Source organism: Adelges cooleyi, unplaced genomic scaffold, assembly GCF_023614345.1.
Source record: "Adelges cooleyi isolate 19-005CV unplaced genomic scaffold, UGA_ACOO_1.1 ACOO_flye_CR_arks_rails_tigmint_CR_PRNA_30, whole genome shotgun sequence".
Lineage (NCBI taxonomy): Eukaryota > Metazoa > Arthropoda > Insecta > Hemiptera > Adelgidae > Adelges > Adelges cooleyi.
Window position 1 is genome coordinate 19,503,538 of NW_026095971.1, and position 17,047 is coordinate 19,520,584.

General features: G+C 32.5%; 2 protein-coding genes across 3 annotated transcripts in view; both read right to left on the bottom strand.

Moving 5' to 3' along the window:
* LOC126838024 (monocarboxylate transporter 1) overlaps positions 1-12,955 on the bottom strand; it is a 36,491-nt gene extending 23,536 nt beyond the window's left edge. The window contains exons 1-2 of one of the 2 annotated variants that reach the window (XM_050572105.1): positions 12,825-12,955; positions 12,629-12,761 (exon numbers count right to left, since the gene is read on the bottom strand). In XM_050572105.1, the coding sequence (XP_050428062.1) occupies positions 12,629-12,670 (42 nt within the window). In that variant the 5' untranslated portion in view covers positions 12,671-12,761; positions 12,825-12,955. Of the gene's footprint in view, positions 1-4,927; positions 5,715-12,628; positions 12,762-12,824 lie in introns of those variants that run through there. The other variant, XM_050572103.1, reaches the window with a different exon arrangement.
* Positions 12,956-16,003: 3,048 nt separating this feature from the next.
* On the bottom strand, positions 16,004-16,886 carry LOC126838383 (transcription initiation factor TFIID subunit 10). Its single transcript, XM_050572759.1, has 3 exons — positions 16,650-16,886; positions 16,491-16,555; positions 16,004-16,393 (listed from the first exon to the last, which is right to left on the bottom strand). The coding sequence occupies exons 1-3, from the start codon at positions 16,716-16,718 to the stop codon at positions 16,186-16,188; spliced, it is 342 nt and encodes a 113-aa protein (XP_050428716.1). The 5' UTR covers positions 16,719-16,886; the 3' UTR covers positions 16,004-16,185.
* Between the last annotated feature and the right edge of the window lie 161 nt (positions 16,887-17,047).

Here is a 17,047-nt window from a genome sequence, read left to right on the forward strand (position 1 = left end):
TTACTAAATACTGAAAGGCAAGTTTATTTGTTTATCTTCTTATTATAATTAATATACTTATTATATACATATATGCTTATTTCTCTCTCTCTCTCTCTCTCTCTCTATTTTTAAATTATATTAAGCACTTATTTTGTTTATTTTTGTTTAGAAGTAGAATAATTACTTGTACAAAATATGTTACTAGTTATATGACAAGATAATGAAAAATGTACGTTTGGTCAAAGTAATTTGTTTTTAGAACAAACGCAACCGAATAAGTTAATAACATGTTAATATTATCAATTATGATATTGTCGAAGTCGTTAGTCAATTGATTGTTGTTACCTATAACATACTTCAATTTAAGAATCAGTTGTTTTTACTGATATCACGACTCATCGCAGAGTTCAACATTGCAGTGAACAAACAGCTTCTCACACTAAATACAATTAAATAACATATGGAATACTTGTGTATGTTTATATTATGTAGATTATAATATAATCTATATTGAATTTCCTTTTGTCTTATGGTTACAATGGTGTATGTCATACTGACCACATTCCAAAACTTCTTAGCGACAATGGCTCATTTCATTAATAGAGAGAGGGTAAGATTCGAAAATATTAAGACCTCCAGTCTATACAATTTAAGGTTAGGGATGTAAGTAATTTTGAGGTGCTAATCACAATCAAGCCCACCCCCTCCCCCTCAAATCGCGCCAACGCTGAGTGTACCTAACTTTTCTACCCTCAAAAGAATTAAAACATAATATTGAGAAACACTACACCCACAAAAAATTATTTATTTGAAAGTATGGCTAAAACAACTAATTATTTGTTTTGATTCTATAAATTAAAATTGTATTCATAATAATAATACAGGTTCTTATTGTTAATCATCATCATTATGTAGCTTAAGAGGCCTTGAAGGTCCAACGTTGCCATCATGAGATATCCACGTCGTATTATTAATTAATAGGTATATTTAAATGAATTAACAATGTTGGCTGACCTTAAAACAAAAAGTAATCAAAGTATCAAAAACAAAGTAATTGAAAAAGTAAATGGGGGTGTGGGGTGGGGGGCTAGACATCTATAGTCAGTGTTAACATAATATTTCATCTCTACTAAATGCAAAATTATAACTAAACGCGTTTACCACGGTAAGCATTTTATTCTTTATAAAAAAGGATGTTTTTTTCTAACTTTGTCATCATATTGTGCGAAATATATCCTGAAAGATAAGCCTTACTTTAAATGAACCTCACACGTGCGTAGCATATTACTATCACCGCATTGACCACATGTGCGACTAAAATATAATTAAGTATAATATCAGACTCTGTAAACACATGTTTAGTGTATACTCTCATGAGTATCCCGAATAGAAACATACAGAAACTCTTTTACAACACAGTCTATTTATCTTAATAAAATATTGAGAATTAAAAAATCAGAAATCATTAAAATGATGCTGTCTAAACGTTTAAATACGATACTTGCAAATTCGTCTCAGTCATTGTATTAATGTAAGGATGAAAAAAAGCAAAATCAATTAAAATAAAAAAAATGATAAACTTCTACGATTAAGTCATTAACAATAAACTCAAGAATCAGCGTTTTACAGTTGACCAATGAAGCCTAATGTGTAAAGTCAAAACGTCAAACCGCGATATTTTTATTTACATAATATTCATATAATATTGTTTTACTGGCAGACTACTAGTATTGTATTTAAATTATTTTATCGATCAATCCATAAAATAAACAAGATGGCACTTGGTGTATGTGAAAACTCAAACAATGAGTGGGAAGGTGGAGAAACTGTTCCACATATGTATATAAACAAAAAATCCCTAGTGCTTACTTTCAATTTTTAGGTTTGATTCGCCTGTGGTACAAAAATCAATATGGAAAATATAAGTCGTTTGCTGGGTGCACAATAACCTAAAGCGAAAATACACACAAGTGTATTTATAATATGTGATGCGATAAATGAAAAGTGAACTCTCGTTAAGTTGATTTTGAGAAAAACTCTCTCAAGCTAATCCCATTCGCAAACTTCCGAGGGCAATAACTTAGGTCTTGGAAATTTTTATATTTCTGATTGTCAGATATTAAAATTTAATAAAATACATTACTAATGGACTTTTTTTCGGATTAAGATTGAGTAGCTTTACGAGACGACAACCTTAAAAATAATGGCCAGTTTATAAAAAAATAATTGTGAACTCTATAATATCATCAATTTTGTAGTTATTTATACTGTGGATAAATTTAATAAACGAGTGATATTATATTATAAAAATATATAATTTAACTCATCCAACTCGTATGTACTCATGTAATTACATTAGTAACTATGTACGTTTTTAAAATACCCAACTATAAACCCTATGAGTTTATAAAATTTGTTTTTTAATTTAATTTAAATTAAAAATTAAAGTTAAAATAAATTAAATTTTAATTCTTTTTTTTAAATTATTAAATCATTTTAATTTATTAATTTATTTTATTTTATTACATATATATTTTTTTTTTGTAAAAAACGTCTATTTTAACAATTTAATTAAAAAATAGTATACATTAGTAGCGTAACATTTTTCACCGAAGAAAAATCAAAAAGCTCCTGTGCTCGCATAATAATGATGAAATGTTTAATTTTTATCAAGTAAAAATATTATATGGCCAGAAAGAGTTGAAATGAGAGTTTCCAAAACAGATAACCTTTTGACGTGCGCCGTCACGTGTGTACTAGCTGCTAGACATACTTCTTATTAAAGACCATACCTATTCGAATCTAAGCGTGATCTCTAAAACTACAAACTGCTGCATCGATCACTTATACAAAAAACCATGTTTCTGTACAAAAACACGAATCGTGGTACCCAATTGTCATAATAATTAACACTTATTCACAGTTTTAATGACTTTTTTTGGGTCACAATTACAATGAGCCGAAAGTTTAAAAAAACAATTACATAATTAAAAAAAATTATAAAAACAGATATGGGTTTTTTGGAAAACTAGATAAGCGATGTGCCCTACATTGAGTTGGGTATCTATTTTTTGACGGATTAATTAATTTTGTTGAATTCATCCGTTAACCTATGTATACAAAAGAATGATAATAATTTAGTAAATTTATTATTCATCCATATCCAAGATAATTAACATTTTGGACATCATTTTTTGTTTTCGCTTAGGTATAACATATTATAATTGCACGCGAGTTACTGAGAAACGATAAAATACAAACTCATTGGACATTGAATACATAAAAGTTTGTTTAACTAACGAGGCAAAGAGAGACAGTGGGGAAAAAACATTGGCCGTAGACGCCCTTTGTACGCGATAACGCCCTTTAGTTAAATACCATCGATTATTCGGACTAACCAATAGCATTTCCAGAATGTTTTTGAGTTAACAAAGTAAAATTGTAATACGAGTGCGATTTGTACTGTATAGTTATGGGAACATAAAAAAACGAAACGAAACGAAAACTATAAGGTAGTCTTAGATAATGAAATTAAAATAATCCCATAATATAACTCAATGTAATCAAAAAAAATGTTTAACTATCGTTTTTGCAAGTTTAGCTTAAAAATCAAACATAATTAAACAATACTAAAATAAATTATAGGCTAAACCAAACTCGTGAGAACGGTCATTGAGTACTACTTCGAAACGTCGTGGAAAAAATGTCTCAGGAGTTGCAATTTTCTAAGGACTTAAGCCGTTTTAAAGATAAAGTATATCATTACAATGTACAACTTTAACCGTCAAGACTTAAGACGATAATGAATTACTATACACAACTTACAACTTTAACAATTGAAAAAATGTGCATTCTCCCTTAATAACATAACAATCACTGGATTGTAAACATACATATTTAATGAATATTACACAACACTTATTATAAACGCATAAGTTTATCATACATTCTAATATACAATTTTGAACGATCGATGAGAAAATGTTTAATTATAATATTGTAAGACATCCAGCAAAATATGAGGAAATAGAAATAAAATCTAAGAAAATTACTATTACTTCTGATAAAAAAAAAGTGTACAAATTTTCACTCTGTACATTTAAAGTGTATACAAATATTAAAAATCGCAATAAGTAACACTTATACAATTATTGTACAATAAATATTTTATTTATAATAGTGTTTTTCGGATTCTTAAAAAACTCGTATATACACATTAAATCTATTTACAGTCTAATTTTTTAGATCTTAATTACGTCTTAAAAAGCAAAATAAACAAAACCCACCACTTTTAGGGTAAAGAGGCAATGAATAGTTTTATTTTGCATGTAAGTACTGTTAAATCTTAACTCTTAAGGATATCCCACGAAATGTTGGAGCTAATTCGACTGTTTTTCAAAAGTTACAGCTAACCATTTTTCAAGTTGAACAAATGTATAGTTTTGCGTTTTTCTCGAATGAGAATATTGCGTACACTTTTTTTCTTAGAACCATATTATTATTATTATATATAAATCAACAAGAGATAATAATATGCAACACGGGCTGAAGGGGAGAAACTAAATTGGCACGAATCGACGAAATGCCCACGCTTCACAAATGCTGCCCGTGCCGGCGCGTCGTGTCGTTGGCACGTGCACGATTGGGGACGAGGAGGAAGCGTGGCCGGGAATGGTGATTTTCAATTTTTTGTTTTGATTTTTCACTGCTGCAGGTGTAGAGCAGTTACTATGGCGAGAGTCGACGGCGACCATAGAGCCGTGGCCGCGCCGCGGGGTTTAGAATTTCAGCGCGCACCACGCGGCAACGTCGCAGTCGGACGGCTAGCCGCCGCGTACGGTGCCAACAGCGGTAACCTAGGTAACGGGATCGGCGGGCACGCCGCCACTCGAGGGATTCTGATAGCGGACATAATAATACTTTGTTTTTGTTATTGTTTCCTTACCTCGGAAACGTGTCTGGCCCGGGCCCAGTGGCCGCGGTTCGTGTAGTTCTCTTTGGTGACGAAATAATCCATAAAGTTGTTCATTTTTCCCGTCGAAGGCGGCTCGACAAGGGCTGTTCAGGCGCCGGGGGGTTATTTTTGGACGCTTACGACTTACGACAATACCGACGATTTGCGTCCGTAGGCCATGACATCATGTTTCTCGAACAAGAGTACACGCAAGTCACCACGACGCGACACAACGAAACGCTCTTCAGAAAAACACTACCGGACACGCATAATAATAATTATTTATAATAAATAATAATACTATTATTATACCAATTTGTATTATAGAAAACACGATTCGTCACCGATATTGATTACACGCTGTTCGGTCGACAGTAATACGATAAACGTGTCTGATAATATTTTTATTCGAACGGAGTTTTGGAGAGAAAAAACAATATTTAAACGACAATCGTCCGTAGACCTACGTATATAAAATGTAACCGAGAAAATATGATACTTTACATTAAAAAATACATAGAAATTCGTACGAATATTGTATTATGTTCAGTAGAGAAAAAATTTAATCTTTTCGTCGGGAGCGTTATAAATATTAAATATATTAAAATATACGTAGTTATAAATATAAAAAGTTGAATATAATTTTTTTACAAATAAATAGTATTCGGGATTTTTATTAAATTAAAAACCGATCGGAGCAAACGAACGTCCGACACTCGCAGAGTGACCGGTGTCCGCCGCGGCCACCGCCGTCGCGTGTTATCTCGGAAGTAGACTGTCGGTGAGCGTCGCCGACGACGTCGGCGGTGACGGCGGCGCGGCGGTTCCCTCTTCGGTGCCAGCGGCCCGTGGTGTAGTGGCGCGGTGCCCGAATTGTAGTATTAAAAATTTTTCTGTGTACGCTATGTATATAATATTTATTTATAATACAACAATGTATATATATTGTGTGTGTGTGCGTTTTATATTCGCGTCCCGGCAGTGCGTTTCGCGCCTAGCCCGGTACGTTCACGTTTGCGGTGTGTGTTTGTGTGTGTGTTTGCATATTATGCCGGTGCGTGCGTATTATCCGCAGCGCGCGCTCTCGAACTGGCTCTCTCTACCGGCGGGGTCAAACTCCCGAACTGAGCGCGCCCGCGCACGTGCAGCCTATATGAAATATAATAAATTATACATATAAATATATATATATATATATGTATTTTAAGAGCTACTAATGCATTATTATTATTATAACGTACTGTATAATAATAATACGCTAGTCTTTTACGCAAAATAAACGGTACCTACGATATATTTCGCTTTAATCAGTAATCTCCAAACCAATGTCGATATCCGTTTAAACACAGCCTGAGTTCTACGCGTTTATTTAAACGACACAACTGATGGCGATTCCGCCGGATCAATGACAACAGCGGTGGCCTCTTGTGTATAGTGTCCCGCCAACAGTCACGCGGTACATGTGACTGCTCAGCATTTGTAGCTCACGAGCTGCATACATACACATAATATAGTATGCTAAGCGTTTTGTGAATCAAGAGCGCGTGCACCGTAGAGTGTTGTGGGGCGAGAGCCGAGGGAATGGGAAGAGGAGTCTGCGTAACCGACAGAAACGAGTGGAAACGTTACATAACGGTGTGTTGTTGAACATTTGTAAATCGCGTCTGTTGTTTTCGTCCGGACAACAACAACAATAACAACCGCGCGTTATTCGTGATTTTTACTTGGCACGTTACCGCCATCATTACACGTTGTCCTAATGCGCGCGATGTCCGAGAACGTCTACAGCAAGTTTTATAATATAATATTGTTTTAGTGTGATCAAATCGAATTCAAATAAACTCTTCCACGCGAATCTGTGGGTGATACATATATCGATAAAATTATTGTAAAATTACTGTAATTATTGTGTGTCTTGAAATCTATTATTGTACCTACCTCTTGTTAAGGATAGGTCGCAATTCACTGTAAAATGAAAAATTACTGAATGAATGAAATCGAGTTTTAACGAGTAAATTAATTTAGTAAATTATAGGCCTGTGCTAAAAAGTACTACATCAAAATGTATGCATAATACAAATAAAATGTCCAAAACTTGACTCTTAGGTAAAATATTAAATCTCAAGGTTGTTTCATATCGATATCATACGGTGTATAATTTACACTGCAAATAAAAGTATTTACAGTAGTCGCCTACATTAACAGGAGGTTAGGTCAGGTCACAACTTTTGACCCCTAGCCATTTTTAGGTAGCGTAGTGATAACAGTATTACTAATGATAAATAGTATTACTAAGGAGAATGACAAAAAGAAGAATATTTGATAGGAAATAAATCAAATTTAGGACATGAGATGATAAGTATAAACAATTGGTTTCTACTGATGAGATACAATAGAGATCGTTTATTCTACATATTTATTATTTCAATGTAAGGAAATTATTGAATTGTTTATTTCATTTTTTTAACTCCCTCTCAGTTATACTATATCATTGCAATAAAATTGCTATCAAACACTATTTAAGACAAACGATCACGCTCAATGAATGTTTAATAAAAACTATTTCGCGAGTGGATTAAGTGGACACCACTCATGACAATTTTTAAAGGGTTAAGGCCAATGTTCATGTTTTATAATCTATACTTATTAGTACAGAATTGAAGGTCCTTAAGTTTTATTTTTTTTTTTTACTTTATTAGATTATCACAACCTACCTTATACACGTTTTACTCAAATATAGCCTTTCGCATTATAATTACAACTTTACTCAAAATGAGACAGAAAATAAATAAAAAATAATAGAAAACTCAAATTGGGTTTTGTCGAAGAGTCTTTTTCGAGAGTTGAAATTCAAATTATCGTGCTAGTTTTCCAAAAAACTTTTTTTTCTTCATTTTTTAACCAGAGTTAAAAAAAATTAAACTAAAAATAAGCTTTTCGAGGCATATCATAAGTCTTAGTCTTTATATTAATGTCAATATAATTGTTATGTAATAAATATGTCCTGAGACGTTTACAGAATGCTACACCTTGTTTTTAAAGAGTGGTGTCTTCTTAAGTGTGTAGTAAAATAACGCTTAAGGAATTAATATCCAATTTTCCTTTATTAATTCTGCCTGTTTAGTATTGTTCAGTGTTCTTCTTTATCAACTCACTAGGGGCCAGCGCTATAGTTGACTTGAACCTTTTTATTTTTCTCTGTCCAGCATTTCAACTTGTATTGTTTGGTCTACTGTTACTCTTATATCTTCCATTACAGTATCCAATCACCTGTGTCTTAAGTCTTTGCTTTTGCGATTTAACCAATAACGTAACTTCATTGAACTTTTTGTCTGCTCGCCAGACTTGTCCTCGCCATTCAATTATACTTTTTTGTTACACAAGCTTCACGTTTGCATTAATCTGAGCCTAGATGTACAAATACCTCTCTAAACAGACATTAGAAATAATACAAAATCGTTTTCAATTTTAGACACTGCATTAGTGTACGAATAACAATAATTATAAGAGTAATCGCATAGTTAATGATTCTCTTCTTTAAGTACCTAATTCAGATAATTGCTAGTTATTTACTGCTTGGCGTTTAAATTTCCTCGTCAGTCGGGCATGATTGTAAGAACCACGAAAACAATATTATTAGCAATGTATTGCCAATTTTGTGAGATTATATTTACAACACTGATGGTTCTAAAAAATATATTGGTATACGAGTCGCAGTATTGCGGATTAATCCTATCTTTATTATAGCAGCGTGTATTGTTCCAACAGATGGCGCTGGATGTAATGCCGAAACTTTGTCTGAAGATTCACTTCATTATTTTATAGAAGTTGGGCATTTCGTCAAACAATAGTCAACATTATGTATTGAAAAAATACCACGGTTTATTATTTTTCACACTTGGCGAGTAATTCACAAAATGGTTAATTTAATTGTATACACAGCAAGTATTATTATGAGTTCGATTTTTTAGATCCGAAGCCCAACTATAGAAATTGAATATTTAAGAATTATAAAAACTTGTCTCGAACCCGTTCATAACCGAGGACTGGTGTTTAGATTGAAATTATCATTATAATATACTGAAATAGTTATCAATATCAAAGTACAATGCGATTTACAGTTCACTCGAGCAACCATAAGTATTTATCACGTGCAACGAAGTTTCAGAACATTATCTAATATAGTTCATTCATTGCTGAGCTTTAAAGTTGTACATCATAAATAAATAAATAAATAAAAAGTTGAAACATATTTTTAATTAAAAAATAAAAATTAATAATCAAGAAAGTCTACATGCCGACACCGACTTGGCAAGCATTTTTCCAGGTTATTGTGTAAGTGGTTTTATTGAAAAACTGTTTCATTAACTCAAAAAAGACAAACAAGTGAATAACTAAACATTTTAGAAATCAAAATAGGATTTAAACACATTTTAATGGGAATACCAAAAATCGATTCCCACAATGACCTGGAAAAAACGAGCAATAAACTCAAATTATGTAATGATTTTTATTGATTGAAATCGGATCATATCCTAAGTGGGTGGAAATTTGTCAGGCTGTTAGGTCTAATACGTGTAAAAAACAGACCGCTTTCAATCTCCTTGACAACATGATGGCAACTACATTAATGGGAGTATACTTAACCACACGCCGTCACTACACTACACAGAAATAGGGGGTTAATATTATACTGGGGTAAGTTAGTAAGTATTACAATACAGGCGCCATTAAACATTTTGTTTTTAGTCTATGAAGAAATATTTAACATTCTTTAACGAAAAAACAAGAAATACCATAGTTCAAACCTAATAAAACCCAAAGAATAATACCTACCGGTTAGAAAACTTTTGAATTTTATTATAGCAAAATATGTTTTCTAATTGAGGACTAGCACTGCTCTGTGCTTAAAGACCACATTGTTTTGAAATCTGTCATACATTTTATATACATTTTCATTGGCGTTTTTTGCTTTAGTAATTTTAAATTGTATTTACACTAATACCTTATTAATTCGGAAAGTTTAATAATCGGGAGTCGTAGATAAGTACTATTGCGTTGACAATTGTTTAGAGCTTATACAATTATTATTAATGTGCCTTGTGTGTATAATGTGTAATGTTTTTTTGTTTAAGTTTATAGAATTGTATAACTGCATTTGTATTAACGCACTAAACGTATTCTGAAGCGACTTTCATTATGTATGTGCATACCAACCGTTTTAGTTTTACAACGGTAGAATAAATAATAATAATTAATTAATGCTTCAACGCTGCACCGAAATATTGTTCTTGTTTATACATACTTGGCGATGATGAATATAACACATACCTAAGACTACAAATCTTTAATATAGCAATAATAGCTGAAAACTAATACAATGTCAACGTTTAATAATTATTTATACTTATATGAATTCAGTACAGTAAAAGTTAGCAAAATGGGGTCAACACAATATTATTAAATTTTAAAGTGTTTTTCATACAATCAAACGCCTCGATGCGAACCATTCGCATACCTTGCAAATGGTTTGGGCTATCATTGGTTTGATCCGTGATGGATTCTTGCTGTTTGCATCGAAGCGTTTCATTCGTCATTGTGATGAAATAGTGCAGAAAAGGAAAATGTATTTAATTGTTTTGACCTAACTTTGCCAACTTCTTCTGTGCTGATTTACACACTACTGGTTTAGACTATGCTGGTTAGTGGTTTGATCTGTGCCGGTTTAGACTGTGCTCGGTTTCAATAATCTTGTTTTATGTTTCACTTTTTCCTTAGTTTTTTATGGATTTCTACTTATGGGAGTAATGTGTGTTTAGATGCAACCATGCGTTTAGAATTATATTAAATGTAAGAGTTACTTCATAAACATTCTGTACCATCTATTAATAATAATTATAATACATAGAATTTTTTATCTATAAGCTAATTTGAAAAAGAGTTATCTTTTTTCTGCACTCGTTTTATACTGCTTAGGTGTACTTAACATTAACAGTTAGCTAGATAAATACTATTTACATTATCGATAATTATTTATAGAACAATCAAATTGCTTTCGACAGTACATTAAACAGTGGTTATACGTAATAGTTTGATGTACAAATAAGTAAGTACAAATCAAATTCTACTACACAGCGTATGTAACTAAATTGACTTAATCGGAAAGCGTTAACCAAAAAATTAGTTAGGTACCAAGTACATTTATGCTGTTTCAATACACCAATATAAACTATTATACATAAAAATTGGTTTAACTTGTTTGAACAAACAACGCCGATTGACTTTTATTTGCTCAGTTGTTTAGCACAGATTTTACCGTTCGTATAAATCAACAAACCGTTTGAAACACGTTTGGTTTTTTTTTTTAATGCAAGAGCAAGACGATAAAACCTCTCATAAAATACTTAACATTAAGTACATATTTGTTAACCCAACCCGCCGTTGATGCTCATTGCTTTATACGACCGCAAACGTTTATTAAGCTTAAAAGCGTTTCATTATTGAGCCTTTGTCATTGACGATTTGTTTGCCTTTTTTTTTTTAAGAAAATAAATCCTTTTTATTGATACGCTCGTTGAAGAAAAGTTTGTAAAACGTTTTAAAAAAAAAAGAGGGATTCCAAGTGATGCTATGCGGATGGATTTATTTTTATTGAAACCCGGATTTATCGGTTTTGACCCAAGCATACTTAATGACATTGTCTACAAACAATCCAATTCGGTACTTAGATAGAGAACTGGGCTCATTCATACCACTGCGATTTGCGAATAATAATTATACATTAACAAGAGCTTTTTTTTTATCAAACAATACTTGTTATAGAGATTATAATATTATTTCTCTAATGTCTGTGGTATGTATTGACAAAAAACAATTTTACCTAGTTAAAAAATAAAAATAATGAGTAATGACTTTATTTAAATGGACCCATGATGTTTATCACGTGGAAAACTGTATTATTGTGCATGTTAAAATATGCAACTGCCAACTACAGAAAAACTATAATATTATGATGAACGGTGATCTGTAATATAGTTTTTTAGTAGATACTAGTGGGTTTTACTATTTGTGAAGTACCGTTTGCATTGCAGATAAAATATTGAATTATTAGTGCAGGTCATGTACGACACTGCGGCAACAACGCAGTTAACACACAACAACAATGCATAGTGGTTTATTAAACAGTATTTAACAGCCTTAAAATCTAAACAACGAACTCGACAATTTGCTTCGTATCGATTCAATCGTCGGCGGACAGTGCTTTTTTTAATCACAAACATTGTGCGAGAGAGTGAATTTAAACAAGTCGATACTACAGTGTGACTTAAGTTTTCATTTGCTGTACGTTTAGTGAAAGTCCTATAGTGAGTCTATATTTCGATTCGATTATTTAAAAGCTAAATCTGGATATTTGTTAATAATATTTTTTAGGCTGGTAGGTAAACACAAATAGGTCTACTACACGCAACGGTGTATGTTAACGCTATTTAAAATACATGTTCTACTGGCTTTACCTAAATGTATTATGTGGTGGCGATCCCTGTAGGCGGTAGTGCTTCGTGTAAGTTAACCAGACCCTAACGATATTACCTACCCTGGGCCACGTGGCACGTGTATCGCGCAAAACGACCTTATAGCTATAAGCTTAGCACTACTGAAGTTGAAATGGTATGGTATTATACTTGTACTTACGGCCAGTTCAAAGATTGGCCTGCGCTTCTTTCTGGGCGCCATACGTTGTTTTCGTGGTCGGCCCCCGATCCGGTGTCTTAACGAGAGCCCCGGCTCTGTCGGTGGACGACGGTCTTCATTTGCGCAGCAGTGGCTGCATATTAATTATTATATTAATATCCTATTGGGTCCATGTCAAAGTAATAAAATAACTTACATTAAAACATTGGCAAATGCCTAACAACAACGATAATAAACGCGCAACCCGCGGCGGTAAGCGCGACGTGTCGCGAGCGTACGTGTAAACACAACGAATGACAAAGCGTCCGCGGTGTCCCGGGCGTTGGGCGGCCACACGGCGGCCGCTGGGTCGTCCCGTACGTAACGCGTACGCGGCGGTGACGGCACTACGGATTGACTATGCCGCTGGCGGCGGCAGCGACACGCGAGCCCCCAACCGCCGAAGCGCCGTCGCCGCACGCTTACCCCGAGCCACCGTCGAGCACAAGCAGCTGACAAGCGCGGCCCGGCACCACGTACTGACCTCGTTCCGGCGGGGGGGAATGTTAACGGCGTCGATCAAGCGTTTATTGTAACCTCTGGGGGGGGGGTTGTTAAGAAAATTGAAAATCGATCAGTACACCTAATTATTATGCTGTCGCACTTAGGCGAATATAAGGGTGCCAACAAATTTGTTAATGGTGAATTTAATTATTGGTATTTGGTACACCGACGGCGAAGACGATGGCGGTCAAGTCTTCACCACCGACGATCAATATACATATACCTTGTATGGGACCGACCTACACGTTGTTTTTCACTTTGCCCAGGGCCCCCACGTATTATTCATGTTTCACCGGCAATGATGGCCCGTCCCACTCCTAATAAACTCACTGCGGAAAACGACCACAACAACAAATAATTCTGTTGGTGAAGTGAAATAGAAAAGAAATATACATGCTGTTATATATTTACTATCTAATAAATCATTGATTGCAAATTTTAGTATATTTAGTATAATTTATGCAACACAAAATCACTTAATTAAAATTTTACAAGATAGGTAGTCAAAAAAATTATTTAAAAGTAATAATTTATACTTAAATATATACTTATTTTATAATATCAAGAGCGTAATGAATATAGGTTATAGATTCAGAAGTATATAATGATCTATTTTTTAGTTACTCTGTTTCAGCAAAGCTTCCATTTTAAGTATTTTTATAATTAAAACATAATATACCTATGGTGTTAATCAATTATTATTAATTATTATATTAATTATTATCATATTAAAAATACTCAACTTTACCCAAATTCTATCCGATACATGTACTGAATAGAACAAGTTTCAAGAACTTGACAAATAATATCTAATTTTATTACAGTTTATTACAGGTCGTTTCAATGTTTTAAAAGTCTGACAACTGCACCACATCATGCCCCAATAATAACATATAATATTATTCATGTTTATGTTTAAATTCAAAATTGTTGTTTTGTTCTAGATAACATAGATTTACAAATGCTGGCTGACGGTTGTTTTGATTACCTATATTTATTTGCTAATACTATTGGTAATCCTTGAATTATTAAAGTATCATCATATTATTCGGATTAGGAATATTGAGAGAATTGTTCATTTTATAAAATAAAGATCCTTTAAAAGTTGACGGAATCACTACTTTTCCTGTAGGCACCTACAACATCTACGGCGATAAATGAGTAGTTAGCATCACATACACCAATCGATACAATCTAAAAATAATAATGCTTGTAATTGTAATGCAACGAACCGGTGTCGGTGGGCTTTATTACTCTGATGTATTTACCACTGACGGCGGCTGTAGAATTTGAAATATTTGTGAACGTTTCAAATTTATATGAAATTTCGAGCCAATTTCCTCTGTTGAGGCATGCATACTTCTTTTAATTTATCCCATAGAACTTCACAAACTTGTGCAACAAGTCCAGATAAAGTGGAAATTCCGAGGCGATTAACGGTTGTAGTTCCGTAAAAAAACATCCAAACCAAATATATCCTTAGAATGTTAATGATGTCGAAAGCGGCGTTGAACGTGTTAAAAAATCAAACAATGTTTGATGTAGTTAAAAAATGTCAAATATGTTCTAATACATACTTCCATACAAAATTTAATTCTTAAGTAATAAATTTGCACCGCAAATGGAAAAATTTACGCGATTGTTTCTCTAGAGAATTGGGCACAATTGAAAAACTTAAATCCGTATCCGAAACTTCTAGAAAAAATCCTCATGTTTACTACAATCAGTTATATTATTTTTAAAACCAATTATTCGAAATAAGCCTACAGAAGCAAATATAATATCAGACTCCGTTGAAAGTGGAGATGGTTTAGAGGGCCCCCTCTAGTGATCAAGTATCCAACATAATGAACCTAATTTTAAAGAAAAAAAAGCTACTTCAATAAACCCATACGAAAAATAAAATAATTGACGCATTACACTAAAGTGTAATTTTTTTTGACAGATTGTTTTTATGTTAAAACCTTTAAAACAAATACCTGAGCCTTACGTAATATAGTTAAAATGGATTTAATGAATGTAATTAAAAATGATCTAACTAATAATCAATCAGCTTCTTTAACTACACTAGTTTAACGACTAGGTACACTTTAAATGAAAATTCTTCCAACTCATATATTCAACTAAATCAATTATAATAAAATTACATTTTGTCAATTTAAAAAAAAGTTAATTAACACCCAACTATCTCATTTATTTTTAAATCCGACAGTGAATATGTATTTTTTTAAATTTTAATAGGTACGTCTATATTTTTATTTATTTAATAAATACTTTTGTAATAGGTATTTTTTATAATTTGGGTATTGTTATTTTTATAGTTAACATATTTTAGTTAGTTCAATGTAATAGTTTATATGCCAGCTTGTACATACACATAAGTATTTATTCACCAAAATTCCAATTTACCTTGAAGTTACGACTAATTTTTCCACAGGTGAAATACGTTCTCTCATATTTGTCTGTTGACCCATTAAATTTTGCTGGAGCAGTTTCATTAATTCATCAAATGAATTAATAGACATTCTTAAATAGTTACATTTTTCCTCGTACTTTCTTAAATTTTTATAAAAAAAATTGAATAAACCTTTAGTAGAGCGGTCAGAATTTTACTCAAAACAATAACTATTGTCAATGAATATATTTTCTACGTTCAAGGTAACAATAACGTCAATATACTAATAAGTAATAACCCCATAATTGGCTTGCCTTTTGAATTTCGAAAGTTGATTAATTCATACAAATAATTAAAAAAGATAAACATTTTAATTATAAAACTATTTAAGTAAAAATGAATAAAATCATTGTAAAAGCTATATTTTATACAAAGAATTTAACATAATAAAAAAATGTATTTTTTATTTTAAGTACAAAATGTTTACATAAGAAAAAAAATCAAATAGTTATTATAAACTTTTAAGTATTAACTCTATACTTTTAGGTGATGAATTTCTATACATTTTTTTTGCGTCAATATAATATTATCCTAAATTAAAATACGTAAATTTATATAATTATACAAAGTATGGTGGTTTGCGAACTACAATGCCATATTCATTAAGTGCTGGAGTTAAGTCTTCCATGGTTAGTGTAAACTTGCGATCTTTTGGGACTTTTCCGGACTTGGAAGGCATAGTAGCCATACGTACTCGGCAATGCTGAAGTGCATCATTTGCAATATCAGCAATGAATTTTTGTGATGCGATAGATATTAGTCGAATTCTGTAACATTATTACATATTTAAATGAAAAAAAATAGGTACTCCCAGCAAACTACTAGTAGTGCAGAAAGTTTAGAAGTTATATACGATGGACTTACATTCGTGGATCACTCGTTTCAAATCCAGATTCTGAACATATAGCAGCAGTAATAGCATCAGGTATCTACGCCAAAAAACGAAAAAATATTAACTTATTTCTTGGGTATTACACTTAAGTCTAGTACTGATTGATGTGCAGTTGATAAGAGGATACTCACAGTAGGACTGTAGTCTTGAAGTTGACTGATAACGTCGGATATAGACACAGTTTCCTCTGCTACAGGCATGTTGCCGTTTTATTTAAATACTTTTGACTACAGAGCTATTAACTGGTTTTCCAGAAAGTGAAAATCAAAATATCGTTTCTAATTATCGAATAAAAATAGAAATACTATCGAATATAATAATAACAACGATTAGACTTTTATCATTACTGTAGAATGGAGCTGATGTTGGTATATTTTGATAAGTATTGGTCCATGACACGGTTATAGATAAACCGATTTATCTATAACCGTGGTCAATGAGCATAGTGAAGGATTCTCATGGAACTTAACCATTCAAATTGCCTAAGGTAATTTTTTCTTCTACGAAATATCTCGCATTGCCGACCGCG